The following is a 20,943-nucleotide window of genomic DNA, read 5'->3' on the forward strand; positions in this document are numbered from 1 at the left end:
AATATGTAGCTCTGCTCTAAAAGAACGTACGTACCTGGACCCGCCTACTATCCTCGGAAACGTAAAGTGATTGGCTAGAATTCAAAGTGTATGACATCTCAGGAAAAAAAAGCACCGAAATGTGCGCTGCTTTTCGGTCTGGTTACTACCGTTTATGTCAGATACCGGTACCCATCCCTAGTGTTGACTCCACCAGAGTTGGCCCAACCTCAGTAGTACACCACAAAACCTTTAATTAATGGGTTGTCCAGCCACCACCTGTTCACATGAGATCATCATGGTAATGACCAAAACAATAACATCGCAGATACAAGCATCCTCCACACTGTCTGGTCTCAGCCTCAGGGTGAGAAGCTGGAGTTCCAGGTGAGGTGGGGAAGGCCTCTGGTCAGAATCCTTCAGGAGGTTTTACCACAACTGAGAGTAAAACCTGGATTAGACCCAGAACTCTGTCTCACCTGACCTGGGAGCACATCAGGATCTCCCAGGATGAACTGGGAGTGGTGGTGGGGAAAGGGGTCTAAAATGGTCAGTTTACCCTCTTGTCAATGCGACCTCACTTCAGATAAGGAGAAGGAAATGGATGGATGTCCAGGTCTGCTTGTTCATACACAGCATGCGTTTTGACTTGCAGATAAATTCTCAAAATATGGCATTAACTATTTATTTCTAAAATAATTCCCATTTCTAACAGGAAATCATGTGTAGTGCCAAACAATCAATATCCCCTCCCCGGGAGAGTAGAAAGTGCTTTCTGCTGTCAGAATAAACTCTTCTGGACCGCTTGCGGCTTTCTAATGAGCTGCACTTTGTTTTTATTTTTCCCTTTTTTGTAACACAGGGTCATTCTGTTTCTTCACTCTGCCAGGAAAATAAGCCTAGATTGTTCTTCCTGTACATATGAGCAGGTTTTGACTGTGTCTCATCCATTACAAACCACATTTATCAAGCCTCTCACATATATTGAGAAAGCCGCAATAATAATCTGGTGTCAGAGTACGAGCTGATGTTCCCTCATGCTCGTGGCGATTTTCTGAAAATGAGAAAAGTTTGTGAGTTAACTCTGCTATAAATGGGCTGTGAAATATTTATGATGGGAAGATGTCAGAAAGAGACGAGGATATGGAGAGATGAAGTGGTTGTGAGAGAGAGAGAGAGAGAGAGAGAGGTTTCATTTGGGGAGGGTTCAGATCTTGTCCACTGTCCACATTCAGCCACACACAGTCTTTTCTCTCCATTTCAGGAAGGCGTCAAGTTGGTTTATTTCTGTAGAAGATTCAGATCAGATGAAGGCTCTAGATTAGACAAAAATAAAAATCTCCATCTTGTTATTGGGAAACTGGCAAAATGGTAGCTGTAGAGTGCATTAAGTCTGATGTAGAAGAAGAAGAAACACAACATCTACAGCGCTTTGCTGACTCAGAAGACTCGATGACATCATCATGTTAACTCATCGTCCAACCCAGCAGGAAGATGCTGCTGAAAAGGATTCAGAGTGATATAGAATGGGTCTATGCTTGCTGTCCCTCACAGCGACCTTCATGTTTCTGTAAAAGTAAAGTTTTTGTAAAAGTAAAGGGGAGGTTGTCATATGTCCTCTTTATTGGGGAAAGAGTCGAAACTCCTCCGAACTCATCTCTCCAACAAAGCCTTCAACCTTTAGGGTTTGTTCATTTTTTATTTTCCATAAAGGGTCCTTATGCATATTTGACTTTGTGTCGCTTAGAGCCATGGGCTTTGATTCAGGTATTTACTGACCGATACTGACCTAAATGACTGGATCGGATATCGGAGAAAAATAAAAAATGTAATCCGATCCATTAAATATCACGAAAGCACCTCACAAAACTTGCAACACGCCGTAACTCACCTCAGAACGTTAGCATGTCGGAGCAGTATGCATCACGTGATAGAGCGGCTGTGGCATGCGGGACCTGTCGGTGGTCTGGATAGCATTTGGAGCTTCGCTAGCAACCTGGCGTTTCATCTCCGACAAAGTTATCCCCGAGAGAAGTAAAGCAAGTGTGTAAGTCCATCTCTGAATGTTTGTAAAGCATTCCTGCGTTAAGCTTAACGAGCGACTGCCTCTCGCTCTCCGGCTGCTACTTCAATCGTGAAACTGCTTAAATGATCAGCTGATCGGCTTTTCTGTCGCGAGTCCGTCTTTGTTTTTGGCCCACTTTGCACCAGAAAGAGGAAACCAGCGGCTGAACAACAGCAGCACGTTTAAGCTTGATAAGCTGTTGTTAGAATTTATTTAATATTACTTTCTACACCAGGATCTTTTTCTACAGCTGACGCTGGTAACTGTGCAGGGGCGGATCTAGCAAAGTTTAGCCAGGGGGGCCGATAGGGCATTAACTGGGAAAAGGGGGCACAAAGACATACTTTTCTTTCTTATTCTCATTTAAAATGTCTAGCTTTTAATAAATAATTATCTGACACACAAAGTTTTAATTTGATGTAAAATGAATAGAAGTCAATTACTGTATATAGTGACTATTAAGTCTAATATATATACCCTAGTAAGCTATAGTACTTTTTCCTTTGGGAAGGTACCATCTGTGCAGTCTGCAATTTTGTTGAAGAAAGATGTTGAATCTATTTAATATTTCTTGAAAAATAATTGATTTCTGTGCATTTTTTTTTCACACTGCATCAAATTAAGGTTGATTACGTCGATTAAGCATCATGAGGTGGAGCGTGAGGGGTGGTTCCCTATTTTTTATTTATTTATTTTTGTTGTTGCTGGGAGTTGGAACCCTATTAGTTAGGTTGCTTAATATTTACGCTAAGTACTCTTTAAAATACCAGAATAGGGAGGATGGTGCAGGTCTAAGTTTATTAGATTGATCAGTATTGCTGAACTATGAAATATTTTTTTTGTATACAGGTATAACAGAATAGCTTTAGTGTAGTTGTTGTTTTAAACTTGAGTATGAACTTGCAGACTTGCAAAATGCAGCAAGATATTTTAAAAAACAGTTTTGTTGATTAAAAAACACTATATCGGATTCATATCGGTATCGGCAGATATCCAAATTTATGATATCGGTATCGGACATAAAAAAGTGGTATCGTGCCATCTCTAGTCTGGAGGTCGGGCTGACCCGTGTCACCCATACTTACGATGATGGCTGCTGTGGCAGAAACTATGCTGTTTAATTTCCATTAATCGCAGCGCCTCGCTTCAGTTTCATTCAGATAATGATCCAAACGAGCTTCTCTTAAATCTGTCTCACCGCTTATCCCCATCCATCATTTTCTCCACTCGGCCTCCGGCTCACAATAAAATCTGCCGTCTCTCTGTACAGCCGTCCTCAATTTTACACCATCAGCCATCAAAGAGACATCTGAAATGTAACTATAACTTCTGCCATCACGACCCCCCCATCATCGCTGGGATTGATTTGCCCGAGGAGACATGTCTCACAGAATTCCCTCACATCGCCTCTAAAAAAAAAAAAAAAAATCACATTGGTGTTTTTATAGACCTATGTGATTTTTTTTCTTTTTTTTTAAACATTGTTTTTTATTGTCCTCAGCCTTTATTATTGTTTGTGATCATTTATGCATCATTTATCTTCTACTTTTTTTTTAATTAACTTGTTTTTAATTTTATCATTTTATGTTTTCTTGTTACTCCTCAGCCTTTCTAAGGCGACAATTAAGTGCTGAAAGTGCCACAATATAGTGACTCTCGCCGTTTGTTGTGTCGAGTAGAGAGTTGTAAACATGTATGAGTGTCCGGTGTCATGGAGACCTGGCATTGTATGGTTCATTAAGAGGCTGCACAATGATCCTCATCTGATTGCTTCTGCTAGGCCATTCTGTCTGGCTTCAAACTGGTGATTTTTGCATAAAGCAGGTGTGCTGAATAAATCTGAATGAATAAAACTCCATGACTCATGGCAGCTGGTAAATTTAGAAATGTCTTAGTGTTATCCACTTAAGCCATCTTTTATTTCAAGGCTAAATGCCCCTTAAATTGCCTAAAACAAATGCTGAGGCGCTGCTAAGAGTTAAAAACAATCCAAATTCTGTTAGCGCCATGAAACGGGCACTAACAGATATCTATGAAATGTAAGTCAGCTAGTTAGTTTCCATCTAAAGATAATATAATATATTATGATTGAAGGATTTCTATTAAAAAACAGGCAAGTACACAGTAGAGCGCTACTACAACTTTTATCAGTTGGGCTAGTTAACATGCAGTATAATGAAGTGCTACTAGGTGGCTAGCTACAGAGCTATGGTCAATGTTGGGGAGTAACAGAATACATGTACGGGCATTATGTATTTACAAAATATGAGTAACTGTATTCCATTACAGTTTAAAAGGGTGATACTCAGAATACAGTGACTTTGTTGAAATAAATGGATTACACGGCGGTATTTTCCTGTTTTATATGTTAGGCTGTGCCCTCTCTATTTTTGGTAATTCCACGCTGGTGGAAACGCAAACAAAACACACATTAAGGGACTCTAATGTCTGTGTCTCAATCTCACGGCCAATGTCACCTCTACTTGCAGCCCACATAATGACGTGAAGTAATATTTTTTTTAAAATGATTATTTAATTAATAATTTAATATGAAGGCAATAGCAGAATGCTACAGGCATAGCCCTAAAGAATGTAGCCTCATGGGCAGTGTAGTCCGTGCTGCAGGGAGAATGGACTGCCATACACGTTATGTGTCTGTGAGCGAGGGAGGGAGAAAAAGGAGAGTGGAAAAGTACGAGCTGTCACCGAGCAGAAACGGGAGCTGGAAGCATGTAAATATAATAATAACCACTGCAGCCTTACCTAATGTCAACCTACTGTTACTCATTTATAATAAGATTTAAAAATCTAGTTGGTATTGGTATGGAGAGTAACCTTCAGTAATAGTAATAAGTCACACAGCAATAGTACATTCATGTAGTTGTAAAAAGCATGATAATATATTAAGTAATCCAAAGTATTCAGAATACATTACTCTTATTGAGTCAACCAAGAGAACGTCCACAACACGAGGTTGATCATGAATATGTTGCTGCTGGGCGATATGACCCAAAACTCATATCTCGATATTCTTCAGCTGGATGGCGATATAAGATATATATCTCAATATTTTTGTTAAAGCCATAAGTTAAGAAGTTAAGGCATTAACGTCATTTTAACGAGATTAACGCTGACAGCACTAAAATAGTCATCTCCAAATGTTTTCAGCTCCTCTTTGATAGCTCCATGTCCATCTTGTCGTTACCTGCAGGTGAAGCGATGGGGGAGGGGGAGTTGTTCAGTGAAGGTGCGAGGTGAGGCAGAGTAACGCAGCGTAGAGTCAAAAGCGGACGAAAGAGAGATGCTATATCGATATAAACGATATTGTCACATCTCATATAAAAATATATTGATATGTTTAAAAACTCCATATATCGCCCAGTCCTAGCTGCGTAGTTTGGATTACTCGCTATGGAAAAGTCCCGATAGAAGTTTAATGTTCACACTCAAACCTGAGTGTGACCCGAGAGTGATTCTTTTCTGAAATGCTAACTGTGTTCAGTGTTTTTAAAACCTTTAAGACGTGCTGCACACAAACAGAGCTAATGGAAAACTTCAGAGGGCAAGAAGGATGGTCAGATCATTTCTGGGGACTCATCAAAGCACTGCTGCACATTAAAAAGACTAAAGCCTTGGCACTTAACAGGGGGATTACGCAACAACTTGAAAATAATTAGTTTCATAAATTAAACCAAAACAATACGATGTACATGAGCTCAGTTTGTTGGAGCCTCTTTAAGTGAGGCTGCAAGATGAGGTGCACCGACACAGACGTGCAGATGAAAACCCAAAGGACTGCTGAGCAACCTCTTTTCATTTATTGCCACATTTCCCTCTCAGACCAGTTTCAAACGTTGCATAATTGAAAAAAACCTGCTGATAGAAACCAATTAAAGTTATTTCTGGGTTTTGATTTGTCGCCCGATAAACTGAGAGTCAGTGAGGGAGTAATTGAGTGAAAAGTTGGGGAAGATGGATCAGAGCTGAGTCAGTCACACTTTATGATCGCTGCTTTAGTGATGAGATGAGCCTGGTTGTTACTGTGCTGCAGTCAAAAGTATTAAACTCAGTGAACCGCGAGAAGAACTGGGGGGCAGGAATGATGCTCATCCAGCGCCATCACACCACCCTTTATTCACCAAGAATGCTCTCCAGTGGTGACTCCTACCTAAAATAGGCTTTTTCTGATGGTTGCCATGGGTTCCCAACTATTCTATATCCCAGTGAGTAAATCCTAAACAAAGAAGAAATTCACCATAAGTACGTTTCCTCGCTTGACCTCACTGCCAGTGGTTCAGAGTTAACTCGCCCATAACAAACACTTTGTCGTGAATATATAAGTAACAAATGTTACGCACGAAAAACAAACCAGTAAACATTAAATTTATGAAATTCATCTTATTCACATTCACAAAAACATTTCCTGCTCAAAAACCGAAAAAGAAGCAAAGGTTTTTTTTTATTCCACCCCTATTTAACTGATCAAATATATCTGTTTTGGTTATACACTATAAATAAATAATAATAATTATACACATTCCCTTGTTATATTAGTCTATACATCTTTTTGTTTACGTCCATAATTATTAATTATCCATAATTATTAACTCAAAAACTATTGCAACAATACTCCCCCTGCCAGGAGGGGAAGTGAACACCATAACTTGAGACTAAGTGACACAGGATTCTGAAAATCACAGACAAGTTCAAGTCTCAATGACCTTGACTTTGACTTCAAGCTCACTGAGACTGGAAATCAACTAGGATTTTCAAATTCATGCCATAAGTGCACGGGCTCCAGTATTTTAAATGTCATCATATCGAGTTATCCATATTTAATGTGCAGTACAACCATTGTATCCCCTATGGTTTTGATATATGGACGAGACAGGGTATTAAATATTTAAAATAAATTTTGACAATCAGAACCTGAAGTGGATAAGTGGAAGAGAAGAGACGGCCCGATGTATTACCCCGTTTCATTCATGTGGTGCTTTATAAACTAAAGGTTTTTTAATCTAATTTTTAAAACTGATATATATTTGTAAATCTTTTCAAATTGTCCTCGTGACTATTCCACAAATAAATTACTATAGTACACCTATGCCCACCTTTAGACACACCCCTGCATGTCGGTATCACTCGTCTTTTTAGCACTAAAGGGTACACAGGGCTGCCGTTGTGGAGACTTCAGAGACATTTTATTTGTCTCCACCTGACTTCACTGCCTCTTTGAGAGGCTTTTGAGAGGCTGTGAAATCAGCAGGATCATCTTTTCTGCTGTGGTGTTTTCAGTGGGCTTTTTGAGAAAAGTAGGATCCATTTAAGCTGAATCTTTTAAGGCCTTTTATTCACACATGCTCCTACATGGGTTTATACTCCGTTAAATTTTCAAGTCACAAATGTGAGTGAAACACTTACGCTGTCCAGCATAAACGGCACAATTTTTCCGCTGTGTTGTCCGCTCCACAAGAGTGTTTATATAACATGAAACTTTTTCCTGCTGCTGGTAGTTTCATGTAAAGGTCAATGTAGTATTTTGGGTTCACAGGTTAAGTTACAACTGGCTTTACTGGTGTATATAAATTAAAGAGACGAATTGCAAATTCTTATTCATTGTGATGTTGTTCTTATACTCTGTGAGGTCTTAAAGAAGTCGTATGTACCTTGAGCTGAAGGAAGCACCCGTCTAACTTAATGCTGCTCCCCTGTATATGTGTTTGTACCGTCAGATGACCTGGAGCGCTGCATGTACCCCCTGCTGCCCGGCACCCCCCTCACTGGCACCAGCCTGCTGTCGCTCAAGCAGAGTCAGATCACCTCGGCCGTCAGCCTGCTCGACTTTTACTGCTGCAAAAACTGCTGGTTGCCCCCAGAATACTACCTGTACTCCACACCAGGGCAGGATGGAAAGCTTCTGTTACTGTACAAGGTTTCAGACTGACTAGATGTTAACACATAAACATGCATGCAGTTAAACATATCTGAGAGGTGTCGGAATTTATGCACATCCATTGTCCTTATATATGTGCAGGATCCAGTTAATGACATTTAGAGTTGCTGCACTGACATTTTTACAGTGTATTGGATCATTAGCACCTCTTCATGTGCTGTGTAACTAAGTGTTAGCTAGCTCTCTATCCACGCTAATTGTAGCTGTCTTTAAAGAAAGTAGTGTTAGTCATACTTCTTAACTTGTGCGATTACACAATAGACTTATGGCTAAAATCAATACTGTTTGCTATTATCTATGAAATATTGTTGTGGCTCATGCTATCCGCATTTTCATTTGGATGCCATTTTGCTAGGTTAGGAAGCTAACTCCTAGCTGTAACTTGACTATACTCAATGAATCAAGTGACTCCTGATTTGTGACATTATCTGAAAAAGGTCAGCTAAATTACGAGATCAGCCTTGGAAGTTTGGAGGAAATGGCAAATCACAGACTAGATTTTTGAATAATGTTAGCTTGCTTAAGGTTAGCTCAGGATTGACCCTAAAAGCTAAACGTTTCACTCCATAAATCAGTTTTCCTGTTGTTGTTGACACTAGTTTTCCGTCATAGCTCAAATGGGCTTGATTACATAGGTGACTGATTTTTTTCTGGCTAATATTAGCTAACGTTAACATACCTGTTAACATGAACAAAATACCACCTGTACCACATGTAGCACCTAGGGGGCTAAGCTTGTGGATTGGGTGCAGATGAGTGTGAGGGTTGATTTGTGGCAGAAGGACAACAGCAAGAGTAAAAGGAAAGGTTTGAGGATGTCAGCTCGGACAAAAAGACAGGAAGTCGAGCTGAAGATGCTAAGGACACGATGAAAAGATTACAAAATGAGGACATCAGAGGAACAGCTCATGCTGAGTGGTTTGGAGGCAAAGTTAGAGAGGCAAGGCTGAGATGGTTTTTAAATTAAAGTGCAAAATTTTTATATACAACAGTAATAAAAATAAAAAGGAGATTGTGCACGAGAGCACTGCAGACTGCATTAATGCATAAACATGTACTCCATAAATCTCCATAAACAGCTGCGAGAAGGTGTAATACAGAAATATGTGTGTGTCTGTAACCATGCATAACATTAATGACGCAACCACAAATATAAACACAGCTTGACCGTACTGAATTATTTATAGCTTCTATATATTCCATACATGTGATTCTGCTGCAGGCACAAGGACAGATTATTTTACAGCCTGGTGGGACAGGGTTGTGCTGCGGGCTGCAAAGTCCACAGCAGTAAATTATGTACGTCACAAAGCTGAAATGCAACACAATTATGTACATAGATGAGAAATATTTCTATGTTACTCAGTTTAAACATTTAAAAACATAACTTTAAAAGTACAAATAAATTGATATTCAGTGAATTTTTGCTTATTACGTGTTCTTGTTTCAGTGAAGTCTTACATATCATGACCATCTCTAACATTATCCCGTTATAACATCCAGATTCTTCCTGTGTTATCAGCATATGAACATAAAAAAATAACGTTTATATTCTGTAGTGTGTGTAAAATTCAGCAGTTCCATTTAAAGCTGTTTTTTAAATTTTTTTTATTTAAACTGTTTCACAAGATGTTAAAGTTACAGAAACAGTCATAAAACCAGCCAGCAGCTCGCCTGTTTTTCTTTTGTTTCCCAGCAATGCAGTTTTGACTGTGACTTACCCCATTAATTACCTCCCCGGTCTTTGTGTGTCTTCATTTCAGTGAAACGATTGTTTGTTTCTACATTAACCAAACACTATGTGTGTGTGCGTGTGTGTACGTACATGTAGGTGGTGATACAATCCACACGAAGGACGTACATCCCTGACAAGCTGTGTGCTCTGCTGGATGATGCCAAGGAGCTTGCTGCTCAGACCACCCTGTGGAACCTGGGTACTCCTCAGCACACACACACACACACACACACACACACACACACACACACTGTAAACAGTTTTCATGTGAATAAATGAGTAGCTTGTGCCACACCCACACACTGCCCAGCCTCCCTGGTGTATGCCAGGGTGCTGGAGAGCAGAGTGTGTTGAGTTGAACCTCAGACCAGGACTTGGACACGGATTAGGACCGTGTCGTAACTGAGGGATGTTCTGAGAGTATTGGGTCTGTTATTTGGGGCTCTTCAGCCCCACTCTTGGTTTGCATTTCTTCCAGTAAGTCAGACTCATTTGGAGAGTGCGGTGGACGTCACCAGGGTTCGTCTTTGGTAACAGTTCACAACTTTAATTGGACAGTAACAAATTGTAGGAGAATATTTCAAAGAAATTGTTAATAACGATGTTTCTGATGATATAGATAAAAGAACTGAACGGTGTTTTAATCGATGCTTGCAGCTTGGCATGCAGCAAATAGAAGTTAAGAAGTATCGTAGGTAGTGTTTTCTCTGGAAACGAAATAAAAGTGTAAAAAAGCCTGTTAGCTAGGATGAAGTTAGGTCAATCTTTTTAACCAGCTGCTGAAAGTCCCACCATGTAACAACATCAGTGGTTTCCGTCCCTACTCTTCCTATCATGTGGAGCGCAGTTAGCCAGTCATTTGTTTACATTTAGGTCGCACATGACCAGCTGCTAGCATCTTCTCCTTCGTAGCCTGGATGTACTCAACAGTGAAACTGCTTGTTTTCTTGCATAATTTGGAAACTGTTCTTTGTTGGAAGTAACTCGCCTTTTAGCTACAAAATCGACATCAGCTGACGTGCATCGCTTGCAGATCTCTGACATGATATCATCTCGATATTATCTCGTTTAGAATGTAACTGCATAGCAGACGATATAACACAGCCCCAATGTAGAGATTTTCTAGGTGCAGCCAAACAAGCAGACACTCTGCTTTGGTTTTGTCGGGGTTACATCTCCTCTTGGTCTTCAACGACCTCCAGCATTGGAGCGGCGTGTAAATGACAGAAAACAAGGAAAGAAAGTTGAGGTTTCCGGTAAAACTTTCCAAGGTCCACACACAGGAGGACACCGTCACGCCTTTCTGTGATGAGTTTGGATCTGTGTGGGTTTTGTCCAGGTACTTTGGCTTCCTCCCACATGGCTTCCACCGGAGACATGTAGTTAGTGGGGTTAAGTTAACTTGTGATCAACTTAAGTGGTAGCTGGGATAGACTTCAGCCACCCCCCTGCCAACTTCCTCTAACCTCTTTAGAAAATAAGAAAAGTAAAGACAGGAAAGGTCTAAAATACTTAGCCTGGGTCAGTGGACAGGCTGCTGTAAAGTCAGAACATGTGTAGTTTAAAAAAAGAGCAACAGTTTCAGATTTGCACTTCTGTCTTTAAAAAGAAAACAAAGTCTTCACTCAAGCAGACAAGTCACCAACTATCAAATTAAAGGCAGATTGTGTGTCTTCCAACAGCATCTCAGACGGGAGGATTCATGAGTCACACTGATGTAAAGGATCTCAAAAGGAGGCTCTCTCACTTTAATGGCTGTTTTAATGAGGTTATAATAATAAGAGTTCTCTCCATCATCAGTATTCATACAGCAGGACTCCTTTCAGCAGCAGTCTGCTTTTTGCAGTCTCTCATTTGTTTCCATTCATGTTGTTGTCCAGGGTTCCTGCAGGGAATTAAAGTCTGACATTAAAATAAAGGAAAACACATTTCCTGTAAATGTGCTTTAGGAAAACGCATTTGAAGATGGAGTGTTTAAAAATAAAAAAAGATGCTTCATTGTTGTCGCCTTTTTCATCCTGCACCCTTCATTTTAGGGTGTAGTAACGTGGATCAGCACAGCAGGGGGTGTAACACTCACACTGAGCAAAAAGAGAAAGTCAAGTGTGCTCCAACCTTTTTAGCTTACAACAATAATGGATGTAGTCTTTATTGATAAATAAATATTAAATTGATGAGAAATTCCAACATTGTTCCTGCACTGTTTAAACAACTCTCAGTCACTTTAAGGCTTTTCTAACGTGTTAAATAAAAAAGAAAACCCCAAAATGCATTCTAGCATCTCGATCCATATTTCACTGCGTATGTTCTGTAATTATGCTTATTAAAAACAAGTCCTTAAAGATTTCATTGTCTTTATCAAAGTGGAAGCTAACAAATCGCACCATTAAAACATTAAAAATGAAAAACGGACATGGGCCTAAATAAAAAAGACAAAACAAAAACCACCAAATTCAGCTTTTAAAATGAAGTAATAGCAGTTTTTGAGTCATGTTCTTATTTAATTGGTGTTTTTTCAGTTGTGTTTATATCCAGAGTATTTAAACTGTTAGTACTAATGTACCTACAGTGAAACAAGCATTTTGAGCATAGCCACTGATTGGCTCACGGTTCAGGACCCTGCAGGGGCCACTCTGGCGGACAGTGATTTTTAGGTCACCTAAAAGCTGAAGGAAGGCAAGAAGAAACGTGGTTGTTTCCCCTGAGAGGAAAAAGCTGCTTGGCAGTCGTGCTGCGTCGCTGCAGCTGTCGGAGGCTGAACTCTCTCCACCTGCATCTCCCTGGGAGCCAATCGCAGCGCTGCCTGTCTGAGCCAGCGTCTCCTGAACCCTGAACACTGCAGCTTTGAGAGGATCTGTTCAAAGTGAGATATTTCAAATCAACACCACCTGCAGGCTGCGGGGAATAAAACTTATCAGCTCTGTTAGTGAAGAACTTTTTCTAGGTGTTTTTAACAGCTAAAAAAACCAAGTCTACAAGTATTTTATAGATATATTTGAACAGAAGTGAAGAAAAATCATGTGAATGGCGAAACTTGAAGGGCCCGTGAAAACCGTTTGTAGTTTTGCATGATTTTCAGTTCAAAATACGCCTTCTTTGTGTAATACTGGGCCTCTTCTCACTTTAATGCCACCTTGGTTGACATTAAACCTGGAAACCTGTTAGGGGGACACCACCCCTCTGTATTTTATTCAGCCAGAGGCACCCATCCATCCTTGGTGATTAGCTAGATAACAGAAGCAGTGGTCTAAGCAAGTTAAACCCAGACCTCCCTCTCACTAGCTACCTTTTCTCAGCAACTGACTTGGGAACCTGATGCATTCTTAAGCCAGCTGAGAGACATGATTCCTTTGTCTTGGGTCTCCTCCTGGGAGGACATGCCTGGAACGTCTCATCAAATGCCCAAAATAACCTCAGCTGGCTCCTTTTTGTAAGCTAAAGAGTAGCAGCTCTACTCTGAGCTCGAACCTTTGCCACCCTTTGAATGAAGCTCGTGTCTGCTGCTTGTCTCTACCTTCACATTGTTTTTAGTCTCCACCAGAGCTCGTGGGCTTAGGTGAGGGTAGGAATGTGGATCGACCGGTAAATCGACACCTCTCCCTTCATACTCAGTTCAGGCACAGACTAGATACCTCAAACTCCTGAGGCACCACAGGACATCCAGAGGAACGCAGCCTACTCCCATGGCCAAGCTCCCACACACCCTGAAATACCTTTGAGAGGACAAGGAGCTCACCTGATGACCACGAACAGGACAAAAACCACAGTCTTCCTCCTGAATTCAAGGCCGGAAACACCCATGACCTCATTTTCTTTTCATACCGCTGCTCTCAGGTGAAGTGATTACTAGTTGAGGATAGTACGAAAATATAATAGAGCTCGAGTTTCTCTCTGAATGTGTCTCTTGTGGTTGGAGCTTAAAAGCAGCTTTAACTCGAAGACGTCTGGACATGAGTGTGAGGATGAGGAGAAGAAGAAGTGATTTTTAAAGCACCAAGAGGCTGAAATACGATTCAGGTGTTTTTCTTAATTGACTTCAGGAAGCAGGTTTGTGTCCCGGTGGTTTGACGCTCGGACCAGCACAGAACCCTGACATAATTAAGTGTTTTCTTTTTGCCTTTTGAAAACAAGATGTTGTTTTTAAAAAGCGTAGAGCAAAGCTGGGAGCGCCCCGGCGACTGGACGCTTTTAATCAGCCTTATTTGCACCGAATCCATTTTTTAACAGTTTCGCTGCTCCACGGGGAGCCTGAGATCTCTGCACATCCTCAGTCTCTTCCCCTTTCTCTCTGGCTTCCTTCATCTCTCTTCAGGCACTCCAGGTCACAGTATATAAATATATACACTGCTTAGACGCTTAAATCTTGCATACATTGGTGCTACTTGAAGATGAGAAGAAAAACCAAAGTCAGACCATTACTGACTCACTGCTAAACTGGTCGTGCTGCATGATGTTGGAGGCAGGATGCCATGGCTCACATCTGTCACATGCGCCCAGTATAAACCTGCTCTCCTCTGTGAAGATAACGGGGCACCAATAGTCCTGGTGATCTCTGGGTAGAGTCAGATAAACAGTGAGGTCCCACTAAGAGCAGGAGTGGCAGACATCAGGCTGAAAGAAAAGGGAATTTCACTGATCTGGTCCATCTTATGTCAACGTGGGCTGGATGTGGCACATGATGTTTAAATGAGGATATTGGACCCTCATGGAGCCAGATTAAATCGGAGACATGCGTGAGTAGCCCACTGTTGTAGAGTTCTGGCCCTGTTCCATCCAGCTCCAGTAACAGACACAGTAACACAAAGTAATGAAAAATCAGTCAAGAGGGATAAAGACAGAGCAGTGATCTGTGGCCATCACATCCTAAACCATTCTCTCGTTTGCAGTGCATTCTTACTTTTATTTACACCAAAGCAGGTTTAATATTCATTCACAAAAGTGTCTGCTTCCTGACTGAACAAACTGAAGTTTAACTGCTTGTGTTTTTCTGTTTGTCTTATTATTATATATAATAATGGATGCAGCAATAAAAACACAACTATCCATGTTACATCGATATCTCAAAGTCTCAGTATGTACACACAAAATGTAGTTTAATTTCATTGTAATAACCTTTCTTTTGTTATGTGTGACAAGGTAAAAAAAAAACTGCTGCTGTAACATTCATTGACTCTGTGCTATGCATGTGAGACCAAACTAAACTCCCCAACATCAACAAATACAACTGACTATTCTAAAACACCATAAAGCAGCGAGAATATGAAAGTTCGTTGTGTAAAAAAAAGAGTGGTTTTCAAACTTTTTTTGCCCTAAGCCTGTCTGTATTCATACCTGAAGAAAATAGCAGCTCTTTGTCTGGGCTCTAAAGTTAATTTGAATTCCTTTTTTCCCTGCCAACAATTATTAAAACAAGATAATTGAGAAAAAATAATATTCTGCTTTTGCCTTTCAGCACATACCTTTTCTTTACCTTTGCCCCTTCATAAAAGTCCACATTGATTCCCCTCTGGGCTTCGGCGTGTTTAATTCATTTCTCTTTCATTTACTTCTGCAGTTAAAATAACATTGAAGTTCAAAAATATCAACTTAATTGAAAAAAAGATTTTTTTCCTTTTCCTGTTCTTTTTTTAAAGTTTGAACAAACAGTGTATTTATTATCTCTCTGCTCTTGCTCTTGACGAAGGCGGTCGCACTTTTCTCCTCTCCTCCTCTCCCGTAGCTTCCCTGCTTAGCCTCTTATGTCCTTGTCTAGTCTCGTGTTTTTTGTATTACTTTTCCCTAGAACACTCTCTCACAGTCGGTTCTCTAAAACCTAAAAGAGGAATTATGGATTGGATCAACTGGTCCCTAAATGCAATTGACACCCCTTTCTCAACGAGAAGTCTGGGCTCGGGTGAGCCTGACTGCTGAAGATATCTACCTATTCGGAACCATGGTAACAGGGTTCTGGCTGATCGGAGCTGGCTTGGCCCTGACTTATCGAAGAATTAAGAAAGCGGAACCGGCTGTTCAAACCCTCACAAGGCTGCCCGCTGGGATTGAAACGATGGGAGAGGCGTGAGTTTCTCAAAATGGGCTCATTGAGTGCAGCACGAATAAGATCTTGGAGAGGCTACGGCTGCTGTGAATAAATGGATTGGATTTATATAGCGCTTTTCAAGGCACCCAAAGCGCTTTACAATACCACTATTCATTCACTCTCACATTCATACTCAGAATACTCAGAATAAGATCTCTGACTGCAGACTGGATACATCTCGGAAGGGCTAGCCCGGAATAACATCTCTGTGCGTAAATTGGATCACACCTCGGGGAGGCACACTGCTGTGAGTTCTCAGAATCGGCTCCTTGAGCACAAGAAATGACAACATCACAGAACGCAAGTATGGCGAAGCTCACGGCTCTCCAACGGGAGATTGAGAGACCAGTGTTGGACTGTAGAACTGCTTTGAAATTCATATGAGCTGTTCGAACTAAAGTAAAAACCACCATCACTTCATGCGGAGACCCCCTTTGCCGCCAGCTGCGGTGTCAAGGCTGGAGCTGAACAAAAACACCCTGATAACGACTGTGTTTAGTCTGTCCCCCCCATTCCATGCAAGGCCACCTGGGTTGGCTGGAAGACTGTTTACTTAGCCTGGCAGGGCGAAAGACACTGTCTCAGCTGAACTCTGGACACGCACACACATACATATACACTGATATGCACACACTCATTCCCCCTCCCTTTCCAAACGCCTTCGACGCTTATTTCCTTCCGATGCTGACAGCGGATCAAGGAGACCAGCGCACGCAGGCCCGGATGTACTGTCTACACTGGCTGTCTCTCACCCTTTACCCACCCCTGTTGCTTGTCATGTGTTTCTTTGGTGTATTAAGTTTTTTCATGTGCTTTGTGCAGAGGTGTTTTTTTCTGTTCTCAAACTGATCTCCATGTTGGAGCTCAGTCTGGGGGGAGTTATTTTTTTCTCCTTATCTTTCCTCATGTGGTGCATTTTCCATTGTTATACCTCTCTGACCTGTCTTCCCCATGTGATGTTTTGTGTAATGTATGTGTTACATCCTGGGAGGCTGTGGGAGTGTGTGGGCGTGGTGTTGTCTTCTCTCTCTCCTCCTCCTTCGTTCTGGCCCCTCCCCTTGTCTCTCTCTGCCCCTGCCCTCTCCTTTAGGTCACACCTGCTGCTCATCTGCTCTCATTACAACCAATTACCCTCAGGGGTGATATAAGCTGGAGAAGAGCAGTGTGGAGGAGGAGGGAGAGGTTTCTGGTAGATTTCCTCTGTGCTGGTCAGAGCGTGCTACTGGCTTAGGTGTGGAACAGCCTGCTGCGTATGACCAGCCTTCTGGTGTGTGGCTCTTTGTGAGTAGTGTTTAACTGAGCAGTGAGTGCCCATGAGTGACGGCGGCCTTCATTAGTTTGTGTGGCCTGCCTGGATATTGTTTGTTAGCAGCGTTGCTGTCTCTTTCTGTTGAAACCTTATTGTTGCTTTCTTTGTTGAGTGGTCATTACCACTTTGGGTTGACCTCCCTGATTTCTTATTAAAGCAGCGGTGCTGTCTCCTTTTGTTGTTGCCATTTATATGATTATTGAGGTGTTTGCCTACAATAAAGATCTATTTTATGTTAAATACCTCTGCCTGGCGTTCTTTTCATTCCACCTGGATCTAACTGTTACTGTCCCCCACCCTCATCGCCTAGACTTTTATGTGGGGACGTAACAAAGTGGGGGCTCGTCCGGGATCGGAATGAAAGGAATTGGGTTGATTACAAGTGCGTACAGGTGTTTGTGTGTTGTGTGAAGGTCGTTTGGCTAGCTGCTGCTCTCCCCGGCTAGCACAGGGGAGTGTCTAGCTGAGCATTGGCTCTTCCTTCGGACACTCGTTTTTTTGTTTTGCCTTTTTTATTTTCGGAGCAAACCCGGGTGGGGATTAATTCTCTGTTGGGGGTAGGCTTGTCAGTGCCTTTTGGCACTTGATGATTCGCCTTTAAAGTGGCCTCGAGCCTGGTACGCTCCAGAAGCTAGGACAGGCTAGATTCTGAGCAGGCAGGACTGGGGGGAGTGTGGGCTTTTCAATTAATGGTTGACTTTTTGACACAACACATTTCTCTTTCGCCTGTGTGTAGTTCTGTAGTGAAGGCATTGTGTGTGTGTGTGTGTGTGTGTGGCCTTTTAGTGGTTTGCTTGTGTTTTGGCAGGCCATTTTGGGTTTTCATGGCCACTTTTGATATTGCTGGGTTTACAGCAGAGCCGTCGCTTGCCCTGCTAGATGTTTGTAGGAAGAGGGATCTGCATGAGCTGGCTACACATTACGGGATCAGTGTCTCCACTGGTCTACGCAAAGCCGAGCTGAAAGCCGCTCTGGTGTCCGGGTTGTTGGAGAAGAGGGTGGTTGTAATGCAAGAACCTCCGAGCACACCCGGTCCGGCTGGACCAAGTGCGGCGCCTCCTGTTCGAGGCCAGGTTGTAGAACCAGCAGTGTCCACACCTATGGACCAGGGGTTGCCCGAGGGGGGGCCTATGACGCTGCCCCGTTTTGATCCACTCTCCATCCAGTCATCAGAGGGTTTTAAGCAGGATGCTAGGCTCAAAGTCCGTCTAGCTCGCCTCCAGCTGGAGAAGGAGCAGAGCGAGAGAGAGTTCCAGCTGAAGAGGGAGATAGAGCTTAGGCGTTTGGACGCAGAACTGGCTAGGGCTAGAGAGGTTGAGCTGATGAAAGTGGAGGCGGAGACGAAGGTCAAGCTGCGACAGCTGGAACTCCAGCAGGCCTCCACCCCTCCTGTGGTGGCTTCGCTGTCACATACAGACGTTCAGTTTGATGTAGGAAGGAATAGTCGTCTGGTCCCTGCATTTCGTGACACTGAGGTGGAGATTTATTTTGAATCGTTTGAGCGGATAGCGACAGCCTTGCGTTGGCCGCGGGATGCGTGGGCCATCCTGCTACAGTGCAAGCTGGTGGGCAAGGCGCAGGAAGTTTGTTCCTCGTTGTCCGCTGAATGCAGCTTGGACTACGACAAACTGAAAAGTGCAATCCTGTTAGCCTATGAACTAGTTCCCGAGGCTTACAGGCAACGATTTCGGGGGCTGAAAAAGGTGCAGGGTCAATCCTTCCTGGATTTCGCAAGAGAAAAGAGTATCCTCTTTGATCGGTGGTGTATGGCCTGTAAAGCTGCAGACCTAGCTTCGGTACGGGAATTGATTCTCATTGAGGAGTTCAAAAATTGCGTCACCGAGCGGATGGCGGTATATCTGAATGAGCAGAAGGTCTCCACGTTGCAGCAGACCGCGACCCTGGCTGACGAGTTCGCACTCGTCCATAAAACCAGTGTTGTTAAGCATGAGCGACGCGACATACTAGCAAAGGCTAGTGGTGAGCAAGACACAAGGAGAGAGGTGCCTGTGCCTCGTCCCAGGTCAGACCGGAAATGTTTCTATTGTTTTAAATCCGGCCATTTAATAGCGGATTGCGAGGCCTACAGGCAAAGACAGCCAGTTTCAACACCACGTAAACCAAAAGGGATAGGGCTGATTAAAAACGCTTCTTCTGGTAGTAGACCACTTAGCACTGAAACGCCTGACGAATGTTTTAAACCTTTCATTTTCAAAGGAGCGGTGTCACTCTCTGGTAAGCCTGGAGATGGGCGTACTGTGACCATTCTACGCGACACAGGTGGTTCACAGTCCCTCATACTGGCTAGTGCACTTGCCTTTGATGAAAAGACCGCCAGCGGCACTGATGTTATTGTTAGGGGCGTTGGAATGACTTATGTGCCAGCCCCCCTCCATCAAATTTGGGTGCAGAGTGACCTGATAAGCGGTGTTTTTCCTGTAGCTGTGTGTCCTTGTTTCCCGATTGATGGTGTAGACTTCATAATGGGCAATGACATTGCAGGCGGGAAGGTTTGTCCTGCCCCAGAGGTTACAAAGACCCCTGACCCAAGCCCCTTGCCAGATGTTTTAAACCGGCAGCACCCGGATGTATTTCCCGTAGGTGTTCTTACCCGGTCACAGGCCCATCGGCAGGGAGAAGTGGTTGACTTGTCAGGGTCAGTGGTCGGCTCTATGCTGGGGATGGATGTGATGCCCTCTGAGGAGGGGGAGGTGGGTCCTGATGCCAAGGAACTGGCTCAAGAAGTGGCTGAGCCTGCTCCTGAACCCGCAGCCCCCCCTCTCCTCACACGGGAGGCCCTTATTATCGCTCAGAAAGCAGACCCATCGTTAACCAAATGTTTTGCTGCCGTAGATGAGAGTGAGCATCTGGCAGGAGACAGGAAGCAGACATTTGTTGTACGTGATGGATTGCTAATGCGCAGGTGGACTTCAAAGCCAGGGGAGGACTGGAGTGTAGTCCAACAGATAGTGGTCCCGGCTAGTTTACGTCAGCACGTGCTACAGTTAGCCCATGACCATTCATGGTCAGGACATTTGGGGATAACTAAAACATATGACCGTATTCTGCAGCACTTCTTCTGGCCGGCAATGAAGACAGATGTTGCGAAGTACTGTAATACTTGTCATACGTGTCAACTGGTGGGCAAACCAAATCAAACTGTGCCCCCCGCCCCACTATGTCCAATACCAGCTGTTGGTGAGCCATTCGAGCATGTTTTGGTCGATTGTGTTGGTCCGTTACCAAGAACACGAGCAGGCAATCAGTTTTTGTTGACCATAATGTGTTTGTCCACGCGGTTCCCCGAAGCAATTCCTCTGCGGAGGGTCACCACTGCAAACATTACTAAGACGCTAATCAAATTTTTCACCACCTTTGGTCTTCCAAAAACAGTGCAAACAGACCAGGGAACTAACTTCTTATCTCGAGCATTCAAACAGACTTTAGCTTCCCTGGGCGTCTCTCATTCTGTGTCTAGTGCTTATCACCCAGAGTCGCAGGGTGCACTTGAGCGTTGGCACCAAACACTTAAGGCCATGCTAAAAAAGTACTGCCATGACACGGGCAGAAGCTGGGATGAGGGTGTCCCCTTTGTACTGTTCGCAATACGCAATGTTAAGCAAGAGTCCTTAGGATTCAGCCCAGCTACACTTGTGTTTGGCCGCGAGGTGCGGGGCCCGCTAAAGATGTTGAAAGAGAGGTTCCTTAGTGGGGGTGTTCCAAAAACTAACGTGGCAGATTTTGTGAAGACATGTAAGGATCGTTGGCAACGTGCTACCTCATTAGCGAAAGAGGCCCTGTGTACTGCCCAGGCGTGCATGAA

General features: G+C 43.0%; 1 protein-coding gene across 4 annotated transcripts in view; it reads left to right on the top strand.

The window, feature by feature from the left end:
- The window catches only part of rbm46 (RNA binding motif protein 46), a 39,392-nt gene that overhangs the window by 11,722 nt on the left and 6,727 nt on the right, over positions 1-20,943 (top strand). For 3 of the 4 annotated variants that reach the window (XM_085260513.1, XM_085260492.1, XM_085260496.1), the window contains exons 8-9: positions 7,777-7,976; positions 9,829-9,931. In XM_085260513.1, the coding sequence (XP_085116639.1) occupies positions 7,777-7,976; positions 9,829-9,931 (303 nt within the window). Of the gene's footprint in view, positions 1-7,776; positions 7,977-9,828; positions 9,932-11,414; positions 11,801-20,943 lie in introns of those variants that run through there. The other variant, XM_085260505.1, reaches the window with a different exon arrangement.

The sequence above is a fragment of the Mchenga conophoros genome, linkage group LG3 (assembly GCF_057382185.1).
Source record: "Mchenga conophoros isolate Kocher_MC1m ecotype Shallow Benthic linkage group LG3, M_conophoros_male_GT1.1, whole genome shotgun sequence".
Taxonomy (NCBI): Eukaryota; Metazoa; Chordata; class Actinopteri; order Cichliformes; family Cichlidae; genus Mchenga; species Mchenga conophoros.